Source organism: Haemorhous mexicanus, chromosome 18 (genome assembly GCF_027477595.1).
Source record: "Haemorhous mexicanus isolate bHaeMex1 chromosome 18, bHaeMex1.pri, whole genome shotgun sequence".
In the NCBI taxonomy this organism is placed as follows: domain Eukaryota; kingdom Metazoa; phylum Chordata; class Aves; order Passeriformes; family Fringillidae; genus Haemorhous; species Haemorhous mexicanus.
In genome coordinates this window covers 6,425,004-6,451,240 of record NC_082358.1, presented here as the reverse complement: position 1 = coordinate 6,451,240, position 26,237 = coordinate 6,425,004, and the positions used below count along the sequence as shown (strand labels likewise).

General features: G+C 42.1%; 1 protein-coding gene across 2 annotated transcripts in view; it reads right to left on the bottom strand.

Annotated features, from left to right (window-relative positions):
• TOP1 (DNA topoisomerase I) overlaps positions 1–26,237 on the bottom strand; it is a 65,844-nt gene that overhangs the window by 24,506 nt on the left and 15,101 nt on the right. The window contains exons 3-5 of one of the 2 annotated variants that reach the window (XM_059862336.1): positions 12,286–12,388; positions 2,509–2,635; positions 1,911–1,969 (exon numbers count right to left, since the gene is read on the bottom strand). In XM_059862336.1, coding sequence (XP_059718319.1) covers positions 1,911–1,969; positions 2,509–2,635; positions 12,286–12,388 — 289 coding nt within the window. The remainder of the gene's footprint in view (positions 1–1,910; positions 1,970–2,508; positions 2,636–12,285; positions 12,389–26,237) is intronic. The other variant, XM_059862337.1, reaches the window with a different exon arrangement.

Below are 26,237 nucleotides of genomic sequence, written 5' to 3'. Positions count from 1 at the left end.
CTGACTCAGTTTCCAAGCCAAGATGGGGATTTTGCAATCAGATGAAGTAGGAGTTAAAACAAGCAGCATTCAGCTTTGTAGACCACAGTCAGCAGGAGACATTAGGGAGTCTCACGTTAGCTGGCAGTGTGTCCATGAAGCAGAACAAGCAGTTTGCTCCTTCACAGCTATAAAGCCACTGCAGTGCTGGAAGATGCAGCTCAGGGGAGATACAAACAAGCTCCTCTAGAAGCCATTTCTGTTGCATCGCCTGGAATTGACTAAGACACGAGTCTGCAGCACAGAGACAGTTGAAAAACATCTATGGAAAAAAAAGGTAATTGTCCCACTTAATATATTCTCCCTTTCAGGCAGAAATGCAGAACTACAGTGTGTAAAGTCACTAGGAATTTTAGCTATTTTAACACTGAATCATTGCACAAGGTTTTTAATGGAAGAAATAAAGTGTGAGTCTGTGAAAAGAAAGGAGCTGTATGACCAAGCTGAACCTTGACTTGCATTGTTTCCAAGACAGTAATGCTGCTCATGGTACCAAGCCTTAAGGAAGAAAATCAAAACCATCTGAGTGAGGACATTTTTCTCTGCAGAATTCGTAAAAGAATATTTCAGCAGCAAAAAAAAAAAAAAAAAAAAAAAGAAAATAATTACTTTACTCTTAGCCAGCACTTGGCCCTGAAGAAGGCACAAATGCAATGGCTCCTCCAGTCTTTTCCCAAACACATGACAAAATGCTCATGGACCTAATGAGGATCAGTTATATCAATATGAGAGCATCAAACATCCCTGGTGAGATTAGCACATCATGCCATTCTGCTGAACAGCAGAGGCTAGAGAGAGTTATGAACTGTCTGCTCCACCATGAAACACCTGAATGTCACTGCCTTGCACTCCCAGAGTATTCCCCAAAGGGCCTGGAGATGGCGCCTCTGCCCTGCACCAAGCCTCGCTCCTTCCTCTGCATTTTTAAATAAGAGCAGGGAAATGAAACAGATGGAAGAACTCATGTCAAAAGGGCAAACTCAAAACAAATAAAGAATACCTAAAAGGCATGGGCCAGGTAGGTGTCTTCTCCCATCACCTCTGTATCCACAGAACGTGGTAAGACGGGAAAGATTTTCTTTGTTTTGATTTTTATGTGGGCTCACAAACTGAAAGAATTCATGAACTAAGCGCTGTTCTTGACTAACAGATGTGGATGCATGCATCCACCATACCACACACCTTCAGTAAGTCAGTGGACTGGATTCAGCGCCTTAAAAATAACCAATGGCTAGATTGTAAACAAGTCACAAGAGATCTTGGTTGACTATTAAGAAAAAGTACTCTTGTATCAATTGCTCACTTCAGATTTTTAATAAGACTACTTAGCAATGACTGATACAACACTCAAGCCCAGGAGGTTCTATTATAAGCAGGAATTTAGTACTAGAGTAGGACATCTATGCATTTCCTAAGGTACTTCTAATTTTACACGTCACTCTTGTAACTCCTCTGCAAAGGCTTCAGGCTGCAGTCACAACACAGGAGAGACACAGAGACAATCTGGACTGGCTTTGCTGGGTCCTGTCTCCAGCAGACTGTCTGCAGGGTTCAAGTTCCAATTTTACAACAGAGGCTCTCTCTCAAATCCAGCTCCCAGTGTTCCCATAGTTCAGTCTGTCCTCAGCAGAATCCAGCCCCTGAGTACTTAGACAAACTCAGCATGTGCAGGCAGACACCAGGTATTCCACAGCTCCCATGTCCAGTTACTGGGTAAGCAGATCTACCCATTCTCATAACTGAGAAGAACATATCTTCTGAAGGGCTTAAGAGTGCCCCAATTGTTTCTCAAGACCAAGTGAGAGGATTCAAACACTGAGCACCTATGAAAAGTCAAACTGCAGTCTCAAATCATAGACCTGATTTCTTACCTGGAGAAACCATTTTCCTTTTCCTTCTTTATTTTTATGTCACCAGAGGATGACTTCATCTGAAAAACATAAAAAGTAGGAGCTGATTAGCATTTTCCAACATACAACCCAGAGTATTTAACTTGCAGAAGGAACTGTGACTATCTCCGTCTCCTGTAGTCCTTAGTGACCTACATGACAGAGAGGCAACATTTTCTGCAAGTCTTCATCAATTCAGTACTTTTTGGCCCTCCAATTTCCTCAGCAAATTGGAATTAAGTATACAGTTTGTTCTTGCATGGACTGAATGTGAGATGACTGATTTTTCTCCCTTGTCTCTGAACCCAAGCTTGGCAAAGTGAAATGTAAGGGGAGAAAATGTGGAGCCAGTGGACATAGCTCCACAGTGGAACTGTTTCTATTCACATTCCTGCAGATAAAGCCCTTATGAGTTCATAACTACCACTCCACAAAAAAAGTGTCTGGGTTAGCATTGGGATAATTCTCTCCAAGCTGATAAAAACTCAGAAGTACAAGCTACATCTAACCCACTGAGTTTGTTCTATTCAGTATTATAAGCCAGAACCATCCTCTTGTCTCTCCCACAGGAGACACCCACCTTCTCTTCCTTTCTCTTCTCCTTGTCTTTATCTTTGTGTTTGTCTTTGTGTTTCTCTGAGCTGCCATCTTTGTGTTTGGTTTTCTCCTTGTCTTTGTGTTTCTTTTCCGAGGAATCTTTGTGCTCACTGCAAGACAAGAGAGTGTGTTTGCAGAGGAGAACACAAGGAGATTTGACTAATACAATTTCCAGTGGTAAAGAGTCACAGGTTTTGATGATTACAAACCCTAAAAAATAAGGGATCACCTTAACAGGAAGATCCACCACAGTCTCCTGTCAGGCATGACCCATTCTCCTTGAGAGGAAGAAGAACAGGAGGGATACCACAAAATCCCAGTTGCCAAGCCTCCTCTTCAGGAAACCCATCAGCCTGGATTGCTGAGGAAATCCACAGCTGCTACACTTAAAGCTCAACACTTTAGGATGAATTTCCACTGTCTCTGCTTTTCCTCTTTTTCCTAGTCCACATAAAAGGTCACTGGAACAGAGCCGCCAGCCCCGTCAATGCCCGTGTCAGCTTTTGCTCAGACAACAGTTTGTCATTGTAGCAGCTCTCATCTCTGGAACTTAAAGAGAAAAGCGCTGATCTCTATTATTCCCAAACAGATGGGAAAACCAGAGCAAACAGGATATGTGATGTCCTTGTGTTTATGCAAAGTCAAACAGAAAAGGCAGGAATAATGCTGCAGTCCCTCAGCTGGAGCTGTTGATGCCGCCAGAGCCAGCTCAGCTCTGCTGGAACAGCCCCATCGTGTGGGGCAAGAACCCAACAAAGGTGTTTCCAAGTGAGAGTCTGGTCTGTAACTACTCTGGTGTTATGAATAGCAGCATTGAGAATTTCAATACCTAGAATCTTTAGTCAGAACACAGGAGAAAATGCGTACAAGGAGAAGAAAATCAACCTTTATTATTCTGTTTCTACCCACTTCTGATTTCTGAGACATCAGGATAAATTTGTATCACATTTTCAAGTTTTTTTTATCATCTAGAAAGACACGTGGCTGTTTTCAAATGAAAATGAGGTTTCTCATGGAATGACAAACCTTGAAGCCAAAAGTGAGGCAATACTCTCAGGAGACTCAGAATAGAAACATCAAGAACTGGCCACAAGGATTAGCAGCAGTGGTGTGGAAGCCAAGCAACAAGCCTGGCAATTCTACAAGCCTTCAATACACACTTATAAGGTTGTGTGGACTCCCTGAGGTCACCCAGGGCTTTAGCAAGTCAAAGGCATGGTGTAAATCAGCAAGGCTAGGCACTAACCAAGCTGCCCTTCTCATGCTGGCTGCTCACACTCTCCCTTCTCAGCCCTTGACTCCCATCACTGCTGTTCTCTGGGACACACTGTGCTTCTCCTCGGGATTTCAAAATGCACTACAAAGCTTTACTAGAAAAAGGCACTTTCCTTATTTCAGTTATTTCAACACTCAGGTGCAAGCCCAAACCAATCTGGGTGAACATAGCCCTGCAAAACAAGCTGGGAATGCTGGGCAAGAGCACAATTTTTAAAAATTACAGATTCTTTGGGATTTCTTTCTATCACAGAAACAGACTGCAAAAAGGTTTATGGCTACAGAGAGCAAGCAGCACATTAACCAGTTCCCACAGTCTGTGTGTGATTAGGAGCAAGGCAATCACAGTCACAAATACACCAACCCACACCCAGCTTACAACTGCAGACACCAGTGTGGACAAATGCATGTGAACCTGCCAAAGGTCTGAATAATTCAAGCCCAGAATAGCTTGAATAATAACACTCCAATAAATATACATTGAATAAATTGAATAAACACACACCAGCCATCCAAGCTCAAGCAGCTAAAGCATGAAAATCCATCTCTGAAGGAAATCAGTATATTCACATGCTGTGTGACACCAAGAGATGAGGAGCCAGAGAAACCAGTTTCATTTTAACTCTCTAGCAACCTCTTCATACAAAGCAGTGAAGGCCTATCTGAACATCAAAAGGCAACAGGCACTCTAGAAATGCTTGTAGTTAGACACACAGCACCACATGTTGCCTGTGAGCAGGCTCAGCAACTGCAGACTATTCTTACCCAGCAGATCATGTTATGTACAGTGTGCTCAGGCCATGCGAGAACAGACACGGAACATCCTGACACTGGATCCTGGAAATCCACAACATGCCTGCTGCTCCTGCTCTGATCTCTCATCCCAGCTTCTGTACTCTGTTTATTCATCAGCATTCCAAGCTCAAGATACCTATTTAATTTTCCTTTGCTCCCATCAGATTCACTGACTATCTGAAAGCATAAACCCCACACATTACTAATAATTTTTAAACTCAGGAAGGTTTGGAAATTCTGAGTTGGTATCCTGCACTGGTATCTGCATGCCAGGTACCCCATTTGGCAAAGATTTAAGGTTGACAATTTAAGAGGTAGCTCAACCTGCATGAATTTAAACCAATACTCATAATACTAACAACATTCAATATCAATAATCAATATTCAACCTTCCTATATCAATCCAAGTTGTGGATGCCCCATCCCTGTATTCAAGGCCAGGTTGGACAGGGCTTGGACCACCTTGACTGGTGGAAGGTGTCCCTGCCCATGGCAGGGCATGGAATGAGATGAGCCTTAAGGTCCCTTTCAACCCAAACCATTTTGTGATTCTACAATTCAAATGTACAGAAAAAAAAAAAATCATAACACACAAGGCTCAGACCCATTTTGTTCTTTGCAAGTCTACTTGTATTTATTTTCTGACTCCTTCTTACTCTTATTTGATATTTAAATCCTACCTGAAATAGCATGTTTTACTCAGACATTAATTTGGATCTCTTAAGTGTGGTACACACTGCAGCCACTGGAGTTAGTGCACTGAGGTAAAGTTCATGGCAGTGGCTGTTGCTTGGGAGTTTGGAACAGCAAAAATAAAACCACAAAAGACCAAAAAAGAGAAACAATTTGGTGTTCCAAAGCACCATACTCAATCTCACTAACAGCCAAAAGCAACTAGCTTTCAGTACATGACAGGAAGAGACCTGGGATGTACACAAAGCACAATTAAAAGCAAACTAGTGGATGACAAACTAGATCAGTAAAGCTAAGATTGAAACAGAAACAAAATCCCATTGGTCTAGAGAGGCAGAGACAATATTTGTGTGTGCTGAATGCTTGCAGACTACAGCTGGAATTAAAAAAAGTGCTAAAACCTCTAAAAACTTAGGCTTGTTCGAGTAGAAGCTCAAATGACATCCTTCTTGAAAGACAGTAAGTGGCCAGCATTGAAAAGCTGTCGTGCAATCTAATCTCAATTTTTCAGTGTCGTTTCTCAGATTTTTCAGCATTAGAGCCAGAATCAAGAAGTCTGACTTCCTGACTCAGTCTTAGTTGCTGGTCTTAATTTAATTTTTTTATCACAAGACTATCCTTCCCCTTTGCTCTGCAATGAGCAGTAATTTCTCAGCCAAGCAATGTGGGCTCAGATAACCTAAGGAAACTCTGTCTCCAATTTCACTCTGCAGCTTCATTTTCCAAAGATCAGCACTGGTGGTTTGGCCCTGAGGTCCTGCTTGCTGCTGTTCCTGGTGACTGGGAGGAATTCCCTAGATAAAAATCTGATATCGTGTACTTTTCACTCCAATGTTAAAAGAGAGCATAAATTTCTTTCCCTTATTTGTAAGTAGCCTGCTTGCCAGCCCTGTTTCCAGACACTGGACCACAGCTCTTCCACAGCTCAGCACAGAACTTCTGACATGTGCATCAAGGAAGGCTCATGCCTCTCTTCTCTTAGAGGGATGGAAATCTCCATCTCCCAGAAAACCTCCCTTGGAAATGAGCTGATAACAAAGGCCTCAAGCAACAATCCTTAGAAAAGGAACTTCTTTTTTCTCCCAAAGCAAAGCAAGTTGCTCGCATATTAACTGCAGTCAAGCTGAGCTGCTTTGGTCTTTCACTTGGCTCAGATACACATGTGAGCCTACAGGGAACACAATTTAACCACCACACTCATCTCAAAAGAAAAGAGAAGGCAACAGGATGCCATCCTTACCCTGAAGATGGAGTTTCAGCCTTCTATCAGAAAGCTATTTCAGACAATCCCAAAGCTATTATTAGGTGGGACTGGGAACAATTTAAAGATCAGAAGCCTATCTTCCTGGTCAATTCAAAACTGGAAGAAAAAAAATCAACTTTTCTTTAAAGAAACCAAGCAAAATGGTCTCAAGATCACATGCACACTGCTAATTTTATCTTGAATTCATTGTTCAGAGCTCTGTGAATCCTTTGTTACCTTTCCTGCACATACCTCACTGCCAACAAGCCAGCCTGGAGTCATGGAAATAGGACAGCAAAACCCCCATAAGATAGAGGGAAGCTCCAGGGGAAGCTAGCCTGAAAACAGGACAAGTGGATCATAACAATTGCTCATACCCAGCTCTGCTGACAAAGTAATCTTCCTTCTCACCAAAACCACTGCAGTTGCATCACTGCAACAGAACTCAAGAGTTATGCCTCTTGAAGATGTTTAATGCTGACAAACCTGCAGTGTTGGTGTTTTTTTAAGGTAACCAAGTGCAGCAGGAGACTACATGAACACAGGCAGAACAAGGGATTACATCATCTACAGGTGTATCATGATACTACTGGCTTAGTTCAGACAAAGGCCAGGTGAGTACACTCATCTCCTGAAGCACTCCATCCTTTGTGCCAGCTTGCTTGCTGTCTTCCATTTACAGTTTTAGTGTAAACAAGGACAGCCAAAGGCTGTGGAGAGCTCAGGCTGAAGCACATGAAGCAGAAAATGCATCAGAAGAAGCCATTTCCCTTGTAAGCATGGATATATTTCCCAATGAGAATGCCTGCAGGAGAGAGGAGAGGGAGAGGAAGGGAGCCCAGGCACCTGGCAGCAGCTGCTCAGGCTGAGATCACATGGGAAAGTCACAAGTGGAAAGTGTTTCCAAAGAACAGCAGATGTGCAGATCACAGCTTCCTCCTTCAAACTGCAACAGCTTCGCAGTAATTTAACACTGCGTTCTTCAGGTGCCATTTATGTACGTTAATAATCCCTTCCCAGGCCCTTTCCATTCCAGCTTCAAAACCACAAGCTGGGAAGGATGCTTTATCTAAAGTGTCTCTTATTTCCTCTCTCTGCTGTAATTAGCTCGTGACAGGGAATCTGCCACAAGCGAGTGCCAGCGCCGGTTGCCATCGGAGCTGTGCCTCCTCGGGAGCTGCTGCAGCACAACTGAAGCGTAAAATAACAGGGAGTTGTGATTTCAGTGCAGCCTAAAACCACGATGGGGACAGGGCACAGGTGACACAGCCCGTGCCTCGTTTGACGCAATACAGTATTAATGGAAACCTGTGATCACATCCAGGCTAATGCGCACCAAGGGAGAGCTGCCTGTGCAGGGAGCACTTCCAAAGCAACAGCACCCCAGGGAAGGACAGGATTTCAGCTGGCTTGCAGGATATTATGCTGTTAGAGGGTTATCATATGGAATTACAGGGAATGAACACGTGAGCCCCAAAGGTTTTGCTGGGTTTCTGGCAATGAAATAAAACAACCTGAAACCATTCTTCCTAGTGGTGAAAGGAGTCTTTTCATAGATAACAGATCAAGCCTTCAGCAAGAGGAACAAGATAAAAAGCTGGACTAATCAACGGCTGATAAAAATTTTAGGAATGAGAATGATATTCACACATTGAAATGAGGATCATGCTTAGCACATGCTTTCCATGGACAAGTGAGAATTAGGTAGACTACTAAATAAAAAGCAAAAAATTTTCACTACTGGAAGGCAGTGCCACATTAGAAAACTGCTCAAGGTGAACTGTGCACTGAAATGGAGTAGAAAAACAAACCCAACCGTCCTTGCAAACAGCAAGTGTGCTATTTTTTTTTTAATTGCCTTTACTCCTACATCAGGTATCCCTGCCTCTTCCTGCCCCCAACACACACCATTCAAAGTAGATCAGAATCACATAATAAACCAGAGGAGGCGTGCAAGAAATCGGAAATAAAATTCATCTTCATCCATGGCTAGCAAATGCCCAGAATCTGTGTTTTTCCTAGCAAAAGCATAAAATTAGAAGATGCCAGTGAAGATCAGGTCTGTGAATCCTTTCTGTGTTCCAAGCTTCGGTTCATCCCAAGCTGTGATCACAAGAGATTTAGTAAATGGAGGAAATATGCAATCTGACAGAAGATTTTCTTCCTGCGGCTCCGGTGCTTGTCAGGCTGACAGCAGGGCTCAGCGCTGCAGAGCAGCCTCTCTGCTCCCATCCCCTGTCACAGCCAGCCCTGCCCTCCTCAGGCTCCTGGCAGCCCACTCTCCCTGCAGAGAGCCCAGGACAGCTGGCACAGGCACACCTGTTACTGCCAACACTTCCAACCCGCTCTCTAACAAGGCTTGGCTTCAAAGGACCTGTTATTCCATTATTTTATGTGGTCTACTTCTCTGAAACACTCAACTCCCACAGATCAGAAACCTACTGCCACATGGGATTTGTTTAATTTTATTTTTATAACCACTGACATTTATATTTAATGGATGTGTATTAGATTTTTGTTTGGAGACCAGGAAGTATGGGTCTGAGAAAATGAGCAAAAAACCCACACTCAGTTGGATAGTGATGTGGATTTATTTCTTGATACAGACTGTTCTTCACTGGGCTTTGCATTTTCTTTCTTCGAGGGGTGATGGGGAGGTCTGAGGCACACAAATGTTCTCTCTCAGTTTACTACAGCTGTAAATGAGTGGTTAAGACACAGAAGTGTCATCTTGTGAGTGGGAGAGGAAGAAAGCAAGAACCAAAATTAAGAAGTTCTACATACCATTCCACACACTTCTGTCATATGAAATCAAAATTGTCTATTTTAGGTATTTCAGAGACTTATCTTGGCAGTTTAGATCCTTCAAAGTCTGGATAGAGGAAACATTTATTCTCCTGCATTGGAATTGTTCTGTCTTCTTGATGCAGGTTTTATTTTAAAAGCTTTTTTTTAAGTACAGGACAGGAAATGAAACTGTCAAACTATTACAGACACAAAAACGATCTGCTTCAAACACAACCACACACTGCTCTTAACTGTGCCCAGTGTGCACTGTGCTTCTCAGAATGCAATCAGGGGCTCTTCACACACCACAGATAAAATGTCACTGAGGTACCAATCCAAGTCTCCCAGAAAACAATGGCTTCAATTTCTGCTAAAGTACCATTCAACCTCTTTTGAGAACTACTAAAGATACAGCACAGCTTTTGCAGTAACACAGCAGATTTTCTGAAATACAGAATGGATTTTGTGAAGATTTACATGCAATTTGATACATCTAAGATAAACTTTTTCAAAGGATTAATTTACAGCCTTTTATCAAGTGCTTTAAAAATTCTTCATACAGGTAAAAACCATTGAAAGCCACCCACCCTGTTCTTGTGTCCTGGAGAATTTTTCTTTAATTTCTACTAGATTCATAGCTCTTTTTCACTTGTTTCTCATTGTCAAAGGAGAAACAGACAGGTTTTTTTATCCTTCAAAACAGTGGTCACCTAAAATCTCATTCTCACAGCAACTTACATTTACAGAACTGCATGGGTGACAGCTGAATGAAAGCATTTAGGGAAGAAATGTTTAAATTTCAACTATTTCTATGAAGTTCTGTTACAAGTCTGCTGTTTTTACACAGCAAGCATCCACATACCCTGTACATGACCGAGCATGAATGGGATAGTGAAGATTCTGGAGCACTCCTAAAGGAGTGATCCCAACAGGATCACAGGCACATTCGTGTATGTTAACTTCCCAGAGAACCAGCTCCGAAACCAAATCTCAAGATTCAGCACTATAATACATTCATTTTTTAAGGTGGCAGCTTAGAAAGGCAGTGTGCAGTCAGTCTGGGAGAGTGAAGCCTTCCCTTGTGAAGGAACTTGAGGAGCAGAGCATTATTGTGTAATCTCTCCCCAAAAATGCCTGGAACAAACCCCCTGCACATGCATGCACTCAGTCATGCCACCCACAGGAGGGACATTGTTTTGGGACCCCAGGATGCAGCAGATACTGTGCTCACAGGACACACAAGCACTTAACAGAGCCATGAAAACAACTGGGAGCACTAGGCACAGTGCCTCAAAAACATGATACCTTTCCCAGAGGGATTTCAAAACAACATAGTTGGGAGGAAGGCAGTACTTCAAGATAAGGCATGATTACATGTCACCTCCTGAGCTACACCTCAAAACATCACAGCCATTCTACCTTCTTTCCACTGTTTTGGTATTTATTGTTTGCTAAGTCAGCTACAAGTTATGAGCCATAATTAGTTTTTCCAGTTAAAAACATGCTGACCATTTCCAACTCCTACACAAATGAAGTCAAAGCATTAATGAATTTGGGAATTTAAAGACAGTGCTTACATTACTCCTTACAAAAGAATGTGCTCTGCTAAGATTTCAGGAGAATGGTTTTTCAAGCAAAGCAATGAACATTTGGACATGTGAGGCAGTCAGTTTTAGGGTGCATGATGATCAGGAAAATGAAAACTAGAAATCAAGGCAATACAGATGTGTGAACAAAGGCAAAGAACATGTCCAAAGCATTTCATCCTTGTTGTGAGAGCCTGCAAATGCAGTTATTTGGCCTAGGGGTTTTCCCCAATCAAAGACACATTATGGAACAGTAGGCTTGTGTAACTTCTCATAAGATCACAGAAAATCCAAATCAAGAGGGTGCCCAATAAAACAAACCCACTTCTCTGAACAGACTCTCTCCTTTTCATGCTTCTTTTTAATAGAAATCGTTGTTAATACAAACTTTTTGTTCCTTTTTGGACAGAGCTATCACAGTTGCACAGCAATTACTTAGTACACTCACTTGCCCACAGCATAAACACTATCTGTCATTCACCAAGTGTCACACCAGAATCTTTCCTTCCAGGGACTCATTTTTCCAAGTTCTGGTGGCAATTTAGGCTCCGTGACACTTGTGTGTCAGGACTTACAACAAGGAAAATTTCCCTGAGTAACACCCTAGCTGTGACGTATTTGCCCCATGCTCCACCACACCAAATCATCACACAGACCTCCACATCCTGGTTCCTGCAGCTCACAGCCCAGGCTAGGGAGCAACTGGACCAAGGAATTCAGCAGCTCAAGAGCTACAGGCCATCACATCAGTGTGGGTGACCTGGCATCAAACACCTTCCCCATCCAGTGGCAGAGTAGTGCATAAATCACATTGGACAAAACAGCACACAATCCTTTGAGATCTATCTAACCCAGCAGTTTCCCAGTGCTGCCTCACACAGCTGGGATATTCAGCCACTGTGGTGACAGGCAAAGACACCACCATCACGCTGGGGAACTATCTTTCCAGACACTTCTAATTAGGAGAAGGCTTAGGAGCCCACATGGGGGTCTCACTATGCTAAAGCAGTGGGGGTTTATACCAGCATGAAGAGAACTCTACATTTCTGACAAACAACTGGAACCACACACAAAAGATTATGAACAAAACCCACCAATCTGCATGAAGGGGAGGCTGAGGTAGTGTTCTACACCTTTAACAACTCTAACCAACAATAATCTTTTATACATTAGTATCAGCTCACATTTCCAAGATACACAGCTTCAGCCACCCACATGGAAATGCAGGCAATGACAAAAATCAGGCTTAAAGCACCTACACTTGCAAAACCACACTCAAAATGTAGCAATTCCATATTCATTTATTATCAGAGTAATGCTTGTAAGACTGCATATTCAATGGTGTTTTAGCCTATGAAGACTTCATCCACTTTTTCCTCACCTATTACTGTGCTTGGACTTTTCCCGGTCTTTTTCCTTGTCCTTCTTGTGCTCCTTGTGCCGGTGTTCTCGGTCTTTGTGTTTATCTTTGTGTTTGTGAGAATCTGTAAGCAGAGAGGCAAAACAAAAGAAATTAAATTGGGAGAAAACTCCACACCCTCCCCGTGAACATCTGTATTTTTCCCCACCACATCCTAGCATTTCTGTGATTCAAAATTTGTAACAAAAATCTTGGTTTCAGAGGTCCTCAATGGATTCATTGTTCCGGTAGCACAAGTCAATTCATCTTGGCAACAGCTGCATTTACGTGTCTTTAGTTCAACGACCTTTAAATGCTTTATAGACCCTGAAGAAATGCAATCCTTCCATTAACAAGGTACCTCTTGATACAGCAAGTTCAACCTTATTTGGCAGATGGGCAGCCTGGCTTCCTATGCCTCCAAGTATTCGTTCTGAATACACAGAAAGGATATTGGAACAAAGCACAAAGCTGAGGTGTCAGGCCTGTTGAATCCCAAAATTTAATACTTCTACTTCCACAAGTATTTAATCTTGACAAAGCATCCTTCCCTTCTCCCTGCTGTGAATGAAAACCATTTTACTCTTATCCCCAACAGTATATAACATGACAGTCAGAAAGCAAGGAAAATGGGGAGTAATGGCAGAAAATGAAAAGAAAGGGTGAAAAGGAGCAAGAATTCTCTCCTCCTGCTTCTCTACTGCAGGACACATTTACCTCCCTCCGGTAACAGCCTCACCAAGAAAATGCAACCTGACAGCTGTAATGAGCTGTGTTGGTGGTCACCCACCTACACAGGTCAGGGCGGGTCCCAATTATGTGACAGGTCAGAAATGGGAGTTGGCACTCAAGTGAATCTACAGGAACACAGTAATTTTATTGCTATCAGCTTCTACTCTGAGTGACACTTCCCATCCTCAGTGACAACTGTCCTGTACAATGAAGTCCTTTAAAGCACCAAGGAAATGAATTCAGCAGAGAAAAAGAGCAACACAGTTGAATTGCAAATGAACACATTTACAAGCATTTTTTTACAAGTATATTAAAAAGGAGATGAGGCTGAACTAGCACCTCAAAACTACCTCAAAAAGCCATTTACAGTGAAGATCAGTATAATGGGAGGAATATATGCAATACCCAAAGATTCCCCCCAGGTTTTGTTTTGAACATGCTACTCAAAGTAACCAAAATTAAACAGGCTCTTCAAGAAACCTAAAATCTGTGCTGACTTTGTAAATTGTTTTTAGGTGCTAGAATTTCCACCAGAGATCTTGGATGTAAGGTACTAATGCTTCGTTAATTGTAAAAATGGTACCATGCCTCTAAAAAGACTCCCATCCCTGCACTAGGAATAGGAAACTGCAACAAAAGGATTTTGTGACTTTCACAGTCACATGGGAAATGCACTGCAGAGCCAGGAACAAGCCTCAACCTCCTGACTCCAAGTCTTTGCCACAAATTCATTTTTCTCCTTAACTGACACCAGCTTTTAAAACCTCAAAACATTCAAATGGATTTAGAAGAACATGATTTTAACCTATTGCTTTCTGTAACTTCAGTGTTTGCTTTCAGACACCTGCAGAAAGTCATCATAAACCAATACAGGAATACTGACATCCAAGAGCCTCCAACTTGCCCTCAGCACCTTTCCTCCATCCCCCTGAACTCAGCAATGTTTCCCAGTGCTCTGGTGTAAACAGTGCACACATTTAAATCGCAGGGCTTAAGTTTTCCCTATTTTGATATACACGTGGCAGGTTATGTGGAACATTTGGTGTTACAGCATAAAGCACCCAAGAGTTTTCGAGTACCTAAAGAGCAAAATCTCTTTTGCAGCAGGCAGAGTCTGCAGGCATCTCTAGCAAACTGTGTGGGGACCAGACACCCACACGCTCTGAACTGCAGAGAAGCAATTTCTCTGAGCCCTTCTTCCCACCAGGACAACACACATTTCACTGGCAAAAATGTTTTCGCAGTGCGTTTCACACTTGCGATTCTTCAGTTCAGCCAGGAGCTGGAAGCTCTGGCTGTTTGCAAACTGCCTGGGGTTTATTCCACAGAGGGTTTACTCACTGATTCCCACAGCCCCGGCTGCAGCAAACAGCAGCCATTTACACTTGATGAATAGGTAAATTGCGAGAGAAACCAGCGTGATGCTGTACACAGAGCTATGTACAGTCACCGTATAGCACACACACAATCAATTTTTCCTATCAACCAATCAATGGAAAACGTGTGTGACTGTGCTCAGTGCTGTTCTCTTTAGAACTAACAGCCACACGATGACTTGTCACCAAGAAAAGCAGATAACAGAACAGTTTACCTTGATCACTGACTTGCAGCTGACTTGTGCTTTACAGCTGAAATTATTATTTACTTTTGGAAAGCAGTTCCAGGGATATACCCTAGAACTGCTGGAGTTGGGTATCTGTTTCCTCTTGGCTCTGCTTACAATGATTTGGGATTTTCAGACAATTAAAGCCTGGTACTGCAGGTAAAAAAAAAAAAAAAAGAAAAGCTTGACCAGTTAAACTAGCTCGGCTTGCTAGGATTTGTTGCCAGACAGCTTTCCTTTGCTGTCTACCAAGGGACTGCTAACAGGAAGGTCTTCCATGGAGCTATTCTGGCCCAAAGGCCACAGTGGCTGGGGAATAATGGGTCCTGTGCATGGTCTCAAACCAAAAGCACAAAGATGTTAAGGCAGAACTGCCTGGTGTGTCTCACAATGAACAACACTTGAAATGTACTACTTCCATGGAGGTCTATCTCCCAGGTATGTCACCTAAGGATTAAATTATTCTGAAATATTTGCCTAGTATTCAAACTCCATGGTGATGCTTCCTGACACGATGCCATGAGGTAGGTTAAGAATGAAGACTTCAAAAGAGTTTATTCAATTGTCTTGAACTGACAAATGTATGTCCTCAGAAGGCATTAAAGCTCTTGGTCTTTCTTTTTTTGTTGAGGGTGGAGTGGATGAAGTTCAGGAGCCTGGGTCATTAAAAAAGCACAGGATTCCTTTTTTTTTGGCGTTCTACACAAAAATGCTTTGTTCCAGACTGGCTTTATCTAGAGGTCCATGCCAATGGTTATTTGATGGCTGATATGAAACAAGTTTAAGCCATTTCACTCCCATTTGTGTACCCACTTGCCAGGAGCCAGGGCAGCATCACCTCCGACTGAACTACACAGGCAACAGATGACTGAGCTGGGAACGGGGCCACCTCACTCCAAGCCTCATCAGCACACAGGCAATCAACGGGAAGTGCTCCTGTCTGTAATGTATCTTCCTTGATATATTTAGCATATTGATTCCTAGAAGAATCTTCCAGCCTCCAGTAACTCTCTCCCAGCTTGCAGCTGATTAGTAGTTGACTAAGTCCAGCCTCACATCAGCTACGGAAAGAGCTCTGACATTATCACACATTCAGATTTGTTTCCTGCCTTATATGTATTCCAGTAAGTATGCCTGATCTCTCTAACACTAAACAAGGAGATAAATACTATTCCTTCTCCAAGACCATTAGCAAAATGCACCATCTACTGCGAGCAAAGTTTCAACCCCCAAAAGCTTATGTGACATTTAAATATTTCTGAAGATGCAAAGTCTCTCTTCAGCACAAGGTTACAGCGGGGACAGGGGTTATGCTCACTGGGCAAGCATCCATTACCCCTGAGGCTTTCCCTTCAGTATCTTCTAACCCAAACAGAGCTTTTGGCATCTCTTCTGTTCTAGAAAGCTTGATGTCTCTGGCACTGGATCTCTGTCTGTTAATGCTGAGCCTGGTATGTCTCCAAAAGATTACCGCAGTCCCTGTACTATTCCTGCCATTCCCCTGTACCTCCAACAAATCACGAGCAGCTCTGCATTTTTGCAGGGTTGATTCATCTTTTAACTCTGTTAGATTACAAGGACGTCGGTTTAAGGATGGGAAATTCGAAGCACTTTTGGTCTGTGGCTCTGTGTTGTTCCCTGCTCCGCCTTCGCTCCAGCGCTGAGTCCCCAGGGAAAGGCTGAGTCATAACCCTATTTGCAATACTTGTATATATGTCTGCCTGGAACGGGGAAGTTTTACTCTTTATCCAGGAACAGAGCTGTAAAAGGTCAGGCATCTCCAACTGCAGCATGGCAAGAACAGGGATGAAGGCAAAGAAAGCCTCTTCCAGCAGGCAGTTGTCACCTGGAGAGGAAGAGTCCCAACAGATGGCAGAGGTGAGCGGTCCCCTTTCACAACAAGCACAACCCTTGGCTTAATTAGTCTGGTGACAAAACAATTATGTGGGACTGTGATGTTTTAATTCACAAGCCAAATTCATTTGCCACAAAAACACTTCTGAACACCTGTCTCTGCACACCTTCCAAAATACTACTTACATGTCACAATCAAGGGAAGTAGGGCTACTTCCTACATTAATATTGCAGTTTTGACAGCAACTTTACTAATAAAATACTGAAATCAGAGAAGGGTGTAAGCTCTTGTATGCCCAATCAGTACAGCTGTCAAGAGAATAGTGTTGGCACATGGTACAGGATGCTACAGATGCAATTTTATCCCACTCCCACCCCCCACTTTAATTTCCCTTCCATCATTTTGCACTAGAATTTTTTTTTTTTAAGAACTGAAAAAAAGGTCTGAGCACAATCTGGTTCCTTCTAATTTTCCCCCAATTAAGTGAGGTAGCCAGCAAATTAACACCTGGTAACCTCAATTTCTGGTCAACAGTAGCTTTTCCAGATAAATATTAGCCTTTAAGATTTGCTGTCTTTCTGTTCACCTTCTTCTAAGTTTTTGTGAGCACAATTTGAATAGCTCATTAATCTGCTTACAGAGAGGTTTCTTTGTTCTTTAAAATGTCTTACTAGATTCCATGGACAAGGACTTTTTGTATTTTCCTTCTGGTTCCAGAAACATCCCAATTTCTTTTCCTCTTGCTAGAAATACTTCTAATGCTGAGTATGCTTGAGTTTATGCATTACTCAATACTGCTCTACACTGATGTCCAGAAAGGTGATTTAAGCTGTCTGGATTCTTGGAATCACAATCTGTGCCCAAAATCTGAGGACACAGCATGAAAAATCCATCTTGTTACCAACATTTTTAACTTCTTGTAATTCCAGTAACACTTCTGCTTCAGATGAGTGGCTGAAATTTCTGCCCTGAGTTAAATCCAATTCCTCAGTGTTAGTTGTATGTTACAGGAGAAGCAAATGAGCTCTCAAGGCTTTCAGGATCACTGCTGTGTATGAGAACAGAGCTCTCTCTTGTACTCAACTTGAAGCATGAGCAAGAAACCCTCTGGTTTGGCAGAGATGAAACCAGCAGGGTCTTTTCAGCCTCTCTGGAAAGGAGAAGAAAGTCTTGAAAAAGACTTCTCCAGTTCCACTGCAAAATTATGCAGCTGAAAGTGAGGTAACTCTAACACTGGATTAGGTTCAAAAGCTGGTCAAGTTCAAAAGCTTCCTGTCACTGGAGAAATGGTCAGTCCCTTCTCAGCTCAAACACCACCTTCATGTAAGGCCATGTACTCCACAGCAGTCTCTTTACTAGTTAGCCTGAATTCTTCTCACTGGTTGTGATGCAATAGTAAGCAAAGCTTAAAGTCTCTTTATTATTGCTGAAATGAAAGAATTTTACTGCTTTTTCCCTCCCCCACAGGCTCTAGTTTTAAGCACTCATACTAAAATGCAGATTATCAGAAAAAGACTTCTTCCTTTCAAGGGTTTTTTTTTTTTCCATTTATTTTGTCAAACCATATTACTTTTAAAGCTTTAATCTCTTGCAATTTGTATAGAAAGACTACTATTAAAATTACCCCAGTTTAGTTGATGAAATGATGCCAGGGAGGGTTATGAGTGTTCAAATGTGTGAATGTAGTCCAAGGTGTCTAAAATATTATTCATGTTCCTGGCAAAGAACACATACTTTTGCCCTTGGCATCTGACCAGGATGGTCTAGTGTTGCACTAACTTTTACAATGCACAGATACCAGCCAGTAGAGAGTGTAACACTGAGTCATTACCCAAGATCTTTAACACAGAGAGTGACGGGGTTATAGTACATTACCTAAACAGGCAATGCAATCCCACGTGTAAAGGTCACTCTCTGAGGTGCTGGTCAATTTATAAATCCTACCAGAGAAAGCAAACATGATGCAGTCCTGTGTGGCTCAGAAAAACCACCATGTGGCAAACATGGCATGGTCTGAGGCACAGGGACCCTCACTCTTGAACAGGTTTTAACTCTGGACAAGTCATCTGACTTCACATGTTTTGATTAAACCATTTAAAACCCACTTACAATAATCCCATTTGAGTAATCTGGAAGAGTTCTAAACTTTTCAAAAATATTTGTATTCCAGTTAGAGGAAATCACATTATGGTCATGGTGTTCCAGCAATCAATTAAACAGCACTTCTGGAATTATTTAAATGGATTGACACTGCTGCAACCCAGGAAAAAGAGAAGCTCCTGGGCAGAAGACAGAGCTGCAGCTAGGTATGGGAGACAACACCTTTGCCAATAAAGCAAGGCAGACAAAGAAAACCAAAGTGTACATATGAAAGATACAGAAACTGGAAAACCTCTCTACACAGCTACACGTGTCAAGAGCAGAAAACCATACCCAGAAGGCATTGTTCAGAGAGATGATGGCATTATGGATGATACACTGGAGAAGAAAACCATAATCTAAAATAAACTTCCCACGTGAAACTGGATATGTCACTTACTGGCCCTATTTACACAACTGCAGAATCCACATAAAACATTTACCCTGAGAAAGTATTGCAGGTCTGTTTGCTGTGCTGGTTTATTTCTGCAATAACTCACTGCAAAACACTTGGAATACTGAAATGAGAGTGACAGAAACAGTGAAACCACCAATTGAATCTCCCATAACCTAAGCCTGAAATTCAATAGCAGAAGTAGGATCTGAGTTTTCTGTCAAAAAAAGGAAAGAAACTACAATGATAATGAAGCAAGACTGTCTGGCTTCTGCTTCCTCATTTCATAATGCCATACTTAATGGCAAAGATACCCATTCCAAAAGCAACCTGACACAAAACCTTTTACCAGCGTTTATAAAGATACCTCCACAATCTACATTGCCAAAGAAATAGAAATCCTTAAAACCCTCCTCGAAATCAAATTTAAATGAAATAAGTTACTGTGCTATCACAAGCTTATTTCACTTCAGGTGCCTCACTGGGTCAGGTGCAGCAGTTGAGGGATGCTGACAATTCAACACTGCACTGTTTCCCTCCATAAACCATATAAAATTTGAGTTTTATGTATAGTATATTTACTGCAAAATAACTAAACTAACTGTGACTAAGCACAAGTGGAATACACAATGCAGCTCTTTACTGCAGTCATTCATTTTCCAATCTTACAAAAAATACAAGAAAGAAGTTGTGAAAACTCAAAAAGGGAGCCTGGAGAAGTACAGCAGAACAACCCAACAGTTTTTCCTTTCTAGGGCAGCAACATTATTACCAAAAGTCAAACTCCTCCAGAGAGCATTCTTCCTTTTTCTAAGGCCACAAATGAAGGAATATAGCACAACTGAATAGATTTGAGCCTATTCATTTCCCAGATATATTTACTCTGAGACAAAACCTGTTTTGAGCTGAGCCAGAAGTGACCACACCACATTGTACCCAATTCTGCCAAAGCTTGAAAACTGAGTACTTTTGATAGAACCAGAGTAAAACCAATGACCTCACAACCCCTCTCCACACTTCAGCAGTTACTTGAGGCAAAAGATACTCCAGGGCCAGACAGATATTATGTCTTTTTCCTTAAATGGACCGGTCTGGGAAACTTGGCTTCAGAACAAGACAGACCCCTTAGACACTGCATTCTTCATTAATCTTGTCATTTGAAGGCCGTATTCCTTGCTTTTGAATAGAGGGAAAAGAAGAAACCAATTGAATGACTTGGTGATGAATCTTCACAGGAGAATAGAGACAGGTGGATAGAGAATTGTGTCCAGCCATTCTCAGTCCTTTAGAACACCTCCACTAACTTCTTCAGAAGCTTCAGTTTTAGTATGCAAGCAAGGATATTACATAGCTTGTTTAAAACATGAAGTTTGCAAAATGAAACCAATAAACCTTTTGCTCCACTGAAATCTCAGGACAAATTCAATCCAAGGAAGAGAGGTAAAACAACGTGCCAGCACTGCCAACAGGGACAGCACATGGTGGCCACAGGACAGGACAGGCTGGTGTGTACATTTGTCCATACCCCAAACATTAAAACTTTATCAGGGAGATGTTAAGGATGCCAGAAAAAAACCTGACTGATCGCTCCTACCTTGTGTGACTGGAGCCTCTGGGAGATGAAGTTAACCTGAAGCAAATGTCACTGCTGGCATTTCATCAATCTCACCCAGACTGCAGAGGCTCGGGAGGCAAAGCAAGACGTGTTTTAAGAGCATCTTCAGAAAGAGGACAGACACTCTTAGTGCACATGTTTTGAGCCCTTCTTCAAATTTTTTTTCAGTCACACTGGATTAATTGCTAATTTTCTGTGCACCTCACTTTTTCACCTGCTGGGGAAGTAGCTAATACTCTGTGGGTAATTAATGCTTAAGTAATTGAGATAGCTGTGTGGCATACAGGGATGCTGACCTTAAGAAACTGCTACACTACGGGCATCCTGCAACAAAACAACTAATGGTGTAGACAGAAGCAACAAGTTTAATGACTTGTCAGCACCTTTTAATGGCCTCTTCCCAAAGAGGTGGCACATTCACATATGCCCATTCCACAGCAGATCTTAGTTGTAACAAATGCATAAAATCACTACAAGTAAAATTGCACTAGACAATATTACACAAAGAATAAGTCCAAGGAAGCCTTATAAAGCATGAAAATACACGTTTGATCAGTACAGAAAGGCTAAATTAATAGCTGCTTCTTACACAGGCCAAAGGGCTCCCGACCGAGAGGCAACAATGAAGTTTCAATTCATTATTTGCATTCAAAACCAAAAAAGTTCCATGTGAACAGAAACATGTGTTTCCAGGGATTCCCAAGATGTAAAACATTCTCCTGTAATTGTATATATAAGAGACAGAGACTGAAACCCATTAGTATGTTCCACTAACAAAGCAGAATAAAACAGAACAGCAAATTAAAACTTCAGGGAATGACCGGCGTCAGTGAACAGCTTAAAATGCTGCTGTGCTGGCATGAACAGAGTAGAGTCCAGAGTAGTCTCCTAAGGAACCAAGAGCAAACCCATTCTTGTCCCCAGTGACATTTATTCTTATAAGGCTGCACTCTTATGAGTGGAAAGTACTTATTTTCCATTGCCTCCTCCATTCAGAACTGGAGTTCCTTGCCTTCCCTTACTGGGGTAGAAATGGTTTCAGCAATTTTTTCCTACTGCTTTATGAGTCTACAACCACATGAATAAACAAAGTTCTGCACTGCATGTCCATCTTTTAAAATGAAGCAAAATCAAGACACACTTTTGCCTCAAAATTTAACAGCCACAGCCCACACTCATGCACATCAGGAGGCTGGGATGAGGCAGAGAGTGGGATCTAAAGAGCACAAGAAGATTGAGGGGCAACAAGTTTAATCATAGTTACCTCTGAGGTTTCAAAAGCCTTACACATATTGTAGCTCCATCTGCATCCCCATTTGCTGATACACAAATATACAAGACTGGAATCCTGAAGGACTTACAGGTACATAAAGTGACTGTGGCTGAGCACAAACATCTGTTACAAATCGACAGGAGGGGGAAAAAGCAGTTGATAAACGCAGGTTCCTTGGGGATTTCAGGTCTACTAATACTGAAAACTTTTACTACACCATCTAATCTCAGGCTTTTCCAAATTCTCCCCCACTTCTTCCCTATTGCGCAAAACACAGTTAACATAACCGGCACGGCAGGACAGACGGACTCGCCAGGAAAGCCTGGACAACTGTTCACAAACCAGTCTGGCATCCAGGGGTGTAAAACTAGCTTAAAATTATGAAAGAAGGTAAAATTTCAGGGCATTCAAATAGATAACGCAAGGGGGACTAATCCTATTTTCACAGTCAGAAAGAAACCAACCTTTAGCACAGATCCACAGCTTAGCGCACAAACTGTCACGCGGTGCTGTCACACAAAATCTTTTCTCGGGAAGAGACAAAGGGAGGGATGTACCCACCACACCGAGGGATGTGTGTGAGGAGACAAAGAGAACTGCCAGGGTCACCCACGAGTGGCTGAGGAGAAAGAAGCAGGGGCACATGCCTCTGGAGAGCCAGGGCAGAAGGTGAGCAAACAGGACAATCCCAACATTTACAGCCCTGTTTAGACTTCAGAGCTATCAGGGACTGCAGGAGATAACCTATCCCTTACTTCAATATTATCTAAAGCAAACCCCTTTTTTCATTAACCCTTATTTTTCTGGTTTGCAGGAACCTTTTCCTTTAAGAGCTCTTGGCAAGCCATTTTGGCTGCAGAATTTTGGGGACAACACATTACTTTTCATCAGTCCCTTCTCAGGAGGGATGTGCAAGCCAGGTGGACTGAAACACCAAATGCACATACACCAGAGGCACTTTATCTTTTTGGTTGCTTCCAAGCTGGAAGAACCTGAGCCAGTGCTCAGCTGCAGCACAAGAACCAAGCCCAGACCACCAGCACAGCAGGCAGTGACAGTGCTGCTGCCTTGCTACAAACACAGGTAGGTGAGAGCTGGATCACCTTTGGGAGAATTTTGGCAAAGAACTGCTCCAGGAACAGCTCTGAGAGCTACTTCAACAGACTGGGTCAAGAGCAAAGAGAATCTTTTGGTGCAATCTGTCACAACTTTGCACTGCAGACAAGAGAACTTCATGTTCTGAACACCATCAGCACACTGAGTCAGTGCCCCCAGCACAAGCTCCTTCCGCCTCCAAATGCTCTTTACACCATCATTAGCCTGGAAAGGTGCAAACAGCACAATTTGTGATGCAAAGCCAACAGCTGATTACTGCATGCAAACTTACAAGGTGAGCCAGGAGAAAACAGGGGCAAACAACAACAAATCCTAGTCCTTGCAGACCATACTAGAGACTTCAGCCATATTTAAAAAATATGGTTGATGTTATTTTGGGGTGAAGTTTAAAAACTGTAGTAGATTACAAGAAAACTGCTGTGTTGTCAGGAGTAATCACCCTGCAATGCTGTCACCTAGAAAAACATTTGCTCTTGCTGGCTGTGTAAATCACTGCTGTACTTGGATTCATGGAAAATAAGTTTTTTGTAAAGACTGCCTGAAATCCTGACACTTCCTTAGCACAAGAGTGATGTCCCAAGAGCAGCTCACACAGAGCCTATGTTCATACCAACACCACACAAGGACAGGGCTGGTGTGTTTAAGGACTGTCCTGGGTTTAATCCAGAACAAGGGCTCCCCCAAGGAAAAATTTAACAAATCAAAGGGGAAAAAAAAGCAGCTGCATTGACCTGCCTCTCCTGCAGCAGTGGATGGCCAGCCTGTGTCAGCAGCCAGGATCACACAGTTTATACACATGGGAGTGGTACATGCTCAGCGTCCTCAGGGAGAGGCTCTAATGGCATTTGCTCAAAGCCTTTTATTAACCATGCCTTGACAACTCCGCGTGGCTTTGGCCAGTGCTGGGCTCCTGCTTGCTGTAGGGAGGAAAGACTAAAGAGGCAGCACCCTTGGGAACAAGCCTCTGCAATGCTTGGTTTGAGAGCATAAACTGAATGCACAAGACAAAACAAGTGGCTGGTAGAAGCTTTAAATCACCTCTACCAAGCAATACCACTGCTTTATGCACTGGAGTCAGATTATTCTACTTGTTCAATATCATTCCCATCATGCTGAACTGATGGGGTAGCATGGCCAAAGTCGTTTGTTTCAGAAGACTGGGAACTCATTTTTATTATACTTGAACTGGTTCCTCACTGTAGGAGCAACTCCCACAATGATCCCAGACAGGATTTTTTTGGTTGGGCCTTTTTTTTTTCCTCGTATCTACAGTGATTCCTTTAAAGCGTAGGGCTGCACTGGATGGATACAGCCCAATTTCACCTCTGTCCCCATTGTGGGTGAGTTAATTGATCTCTCACCCACAAGAGGCCAATTCCAGCAGTGTCTAGAAGCATTTTATCAGAATCAGCCTAGCCACAAGTCCCATTCTCAAGTCAAGGGAGGGAATGCAATTCCCCTGCCTTAAGGGGATTTTACCACAATTAGCATACAAGAAGAAATCTGATTCCAGCTAAAACACACGAGAAAGTAAACACAAGGTAAATGTTTAATGACAGCTGAGATTTCTGCACTTCTGTACTCCTGAGTCTTCTGAAGGAAGGGAAAGAGGATGCAGAAAGAAGGATCAGCAGAGCACTGTAGGACATGGTAGTTTTAAGGAAAGACTATGACTGCAATATTTTAATAAGTAGCTGCACTAAATTCCACTGGAAGCCTTCAATTTACAAAATGTTACTTTAAGTCACTGATTTTAATCTCTTTATGCAGCTGTAATCTGTTTATTATGTTAAATCCAGACCAAATCTCACTAGTTGACAACTGTTACATCACACCACTACAAATACCTGAATATAAAGCATAACCTATTGACACAGGATAAAAGGCTGTGGCTACATTATTATGCATGGTACACTCCTAGCTTCTTCAATTAAAAAACTCCATGCAATGTATTATCAGTTTGGTGAGGGTTTTTTTGTTGTGTTTTCTTTTTTTTTTTTTTCATTTTTAAAAAACTAATAGCTGGCATCTCTTCATGGAACACACAGCCAACATTTTCAGATTCCACCCCATGAAAAACTCAAATCTGCCTTGAATAAGACATGAAGGGGAGGAAATGTTTATGCAATTTGTTTCCCATCTAAAAGAAAGCAAACATAGTCCTCAAAAACTGAACTGAATCAATTCTGTTACCTTGTGCCTCAATTTTAAGAGCAGTTCTTTCTTTGCCTACACAGAAATAACAAGTTGTGGAAACAGCTTTTTCTTTTGAGCTTTCAAATGCCCTCCACTACCACAGTCACTAAATGAGCTGTTTAAACCAAAGGAAATAGGTTGCAGGTGCAGAGTGTCATCAAAAGTTCATTGATCACTACACAAACTCCAAGTGCTTAGCTAAAGGCTCCCATCATATCAGAGTTCTGCTCTACAGCTACTGCAACATAATCACATTCTCTATTTCCCAGTTTTCTGAACATGGAACCTGATATTTTTAAAATGCTGACTGGTGAGAAGGATAGAAACATGCTTGAAAAACTATGAGCACTACAGAAGCAACCATAAAGATTCAAGGCTCTGTTATTTCTCTTTAATATAACCTAAAGTGAGAAACCCAAGTTATAAATCTTATTTTCAGGGGTATTCCAATGCATTAGGAAATATTTATTTCCACTTGATTATTTTACAGCAGAAATAGGCAAAGGAAACAAGATGAACATCTAAGACTATTTACAATTTCATAATTTATTCCTGCATGATTCAGCTCTAACGCTATGAAATATTTTGAAATTTCTTGGCTGCCAATTTTATATATGTTGAGACTTTTTTTATCATAATTCTTACTAGAGTCAAAATTGAATCAATACGTCTATTAAAATTTATTATCAATTTTACATGAATGACTAATACCAGCATGGAAGCTGCAGCCACTCCAGCTGATTTAGCAGTTTGCTCTCACACAAAGACCCGAGAGCAGCAGCTGCACCATTCCCTCCTGTCCTGATCTCCCAAATATTTCAAGCCTGTGCTAGACAAAACCACATGTGGGAGTGAGAGCACTATCCAGGTATCGAGCAGAGAGCCAGGCTCACTCTCCTCACAGCAAGTTCAGCTTCACCCAGGAGTGCAAAGTAGCACCAGCAGTTTCTGAAACTGCAATACCCAAATACATTTAATCTGTTTGAGTTTCCAAGCATTTCGGCAATATTA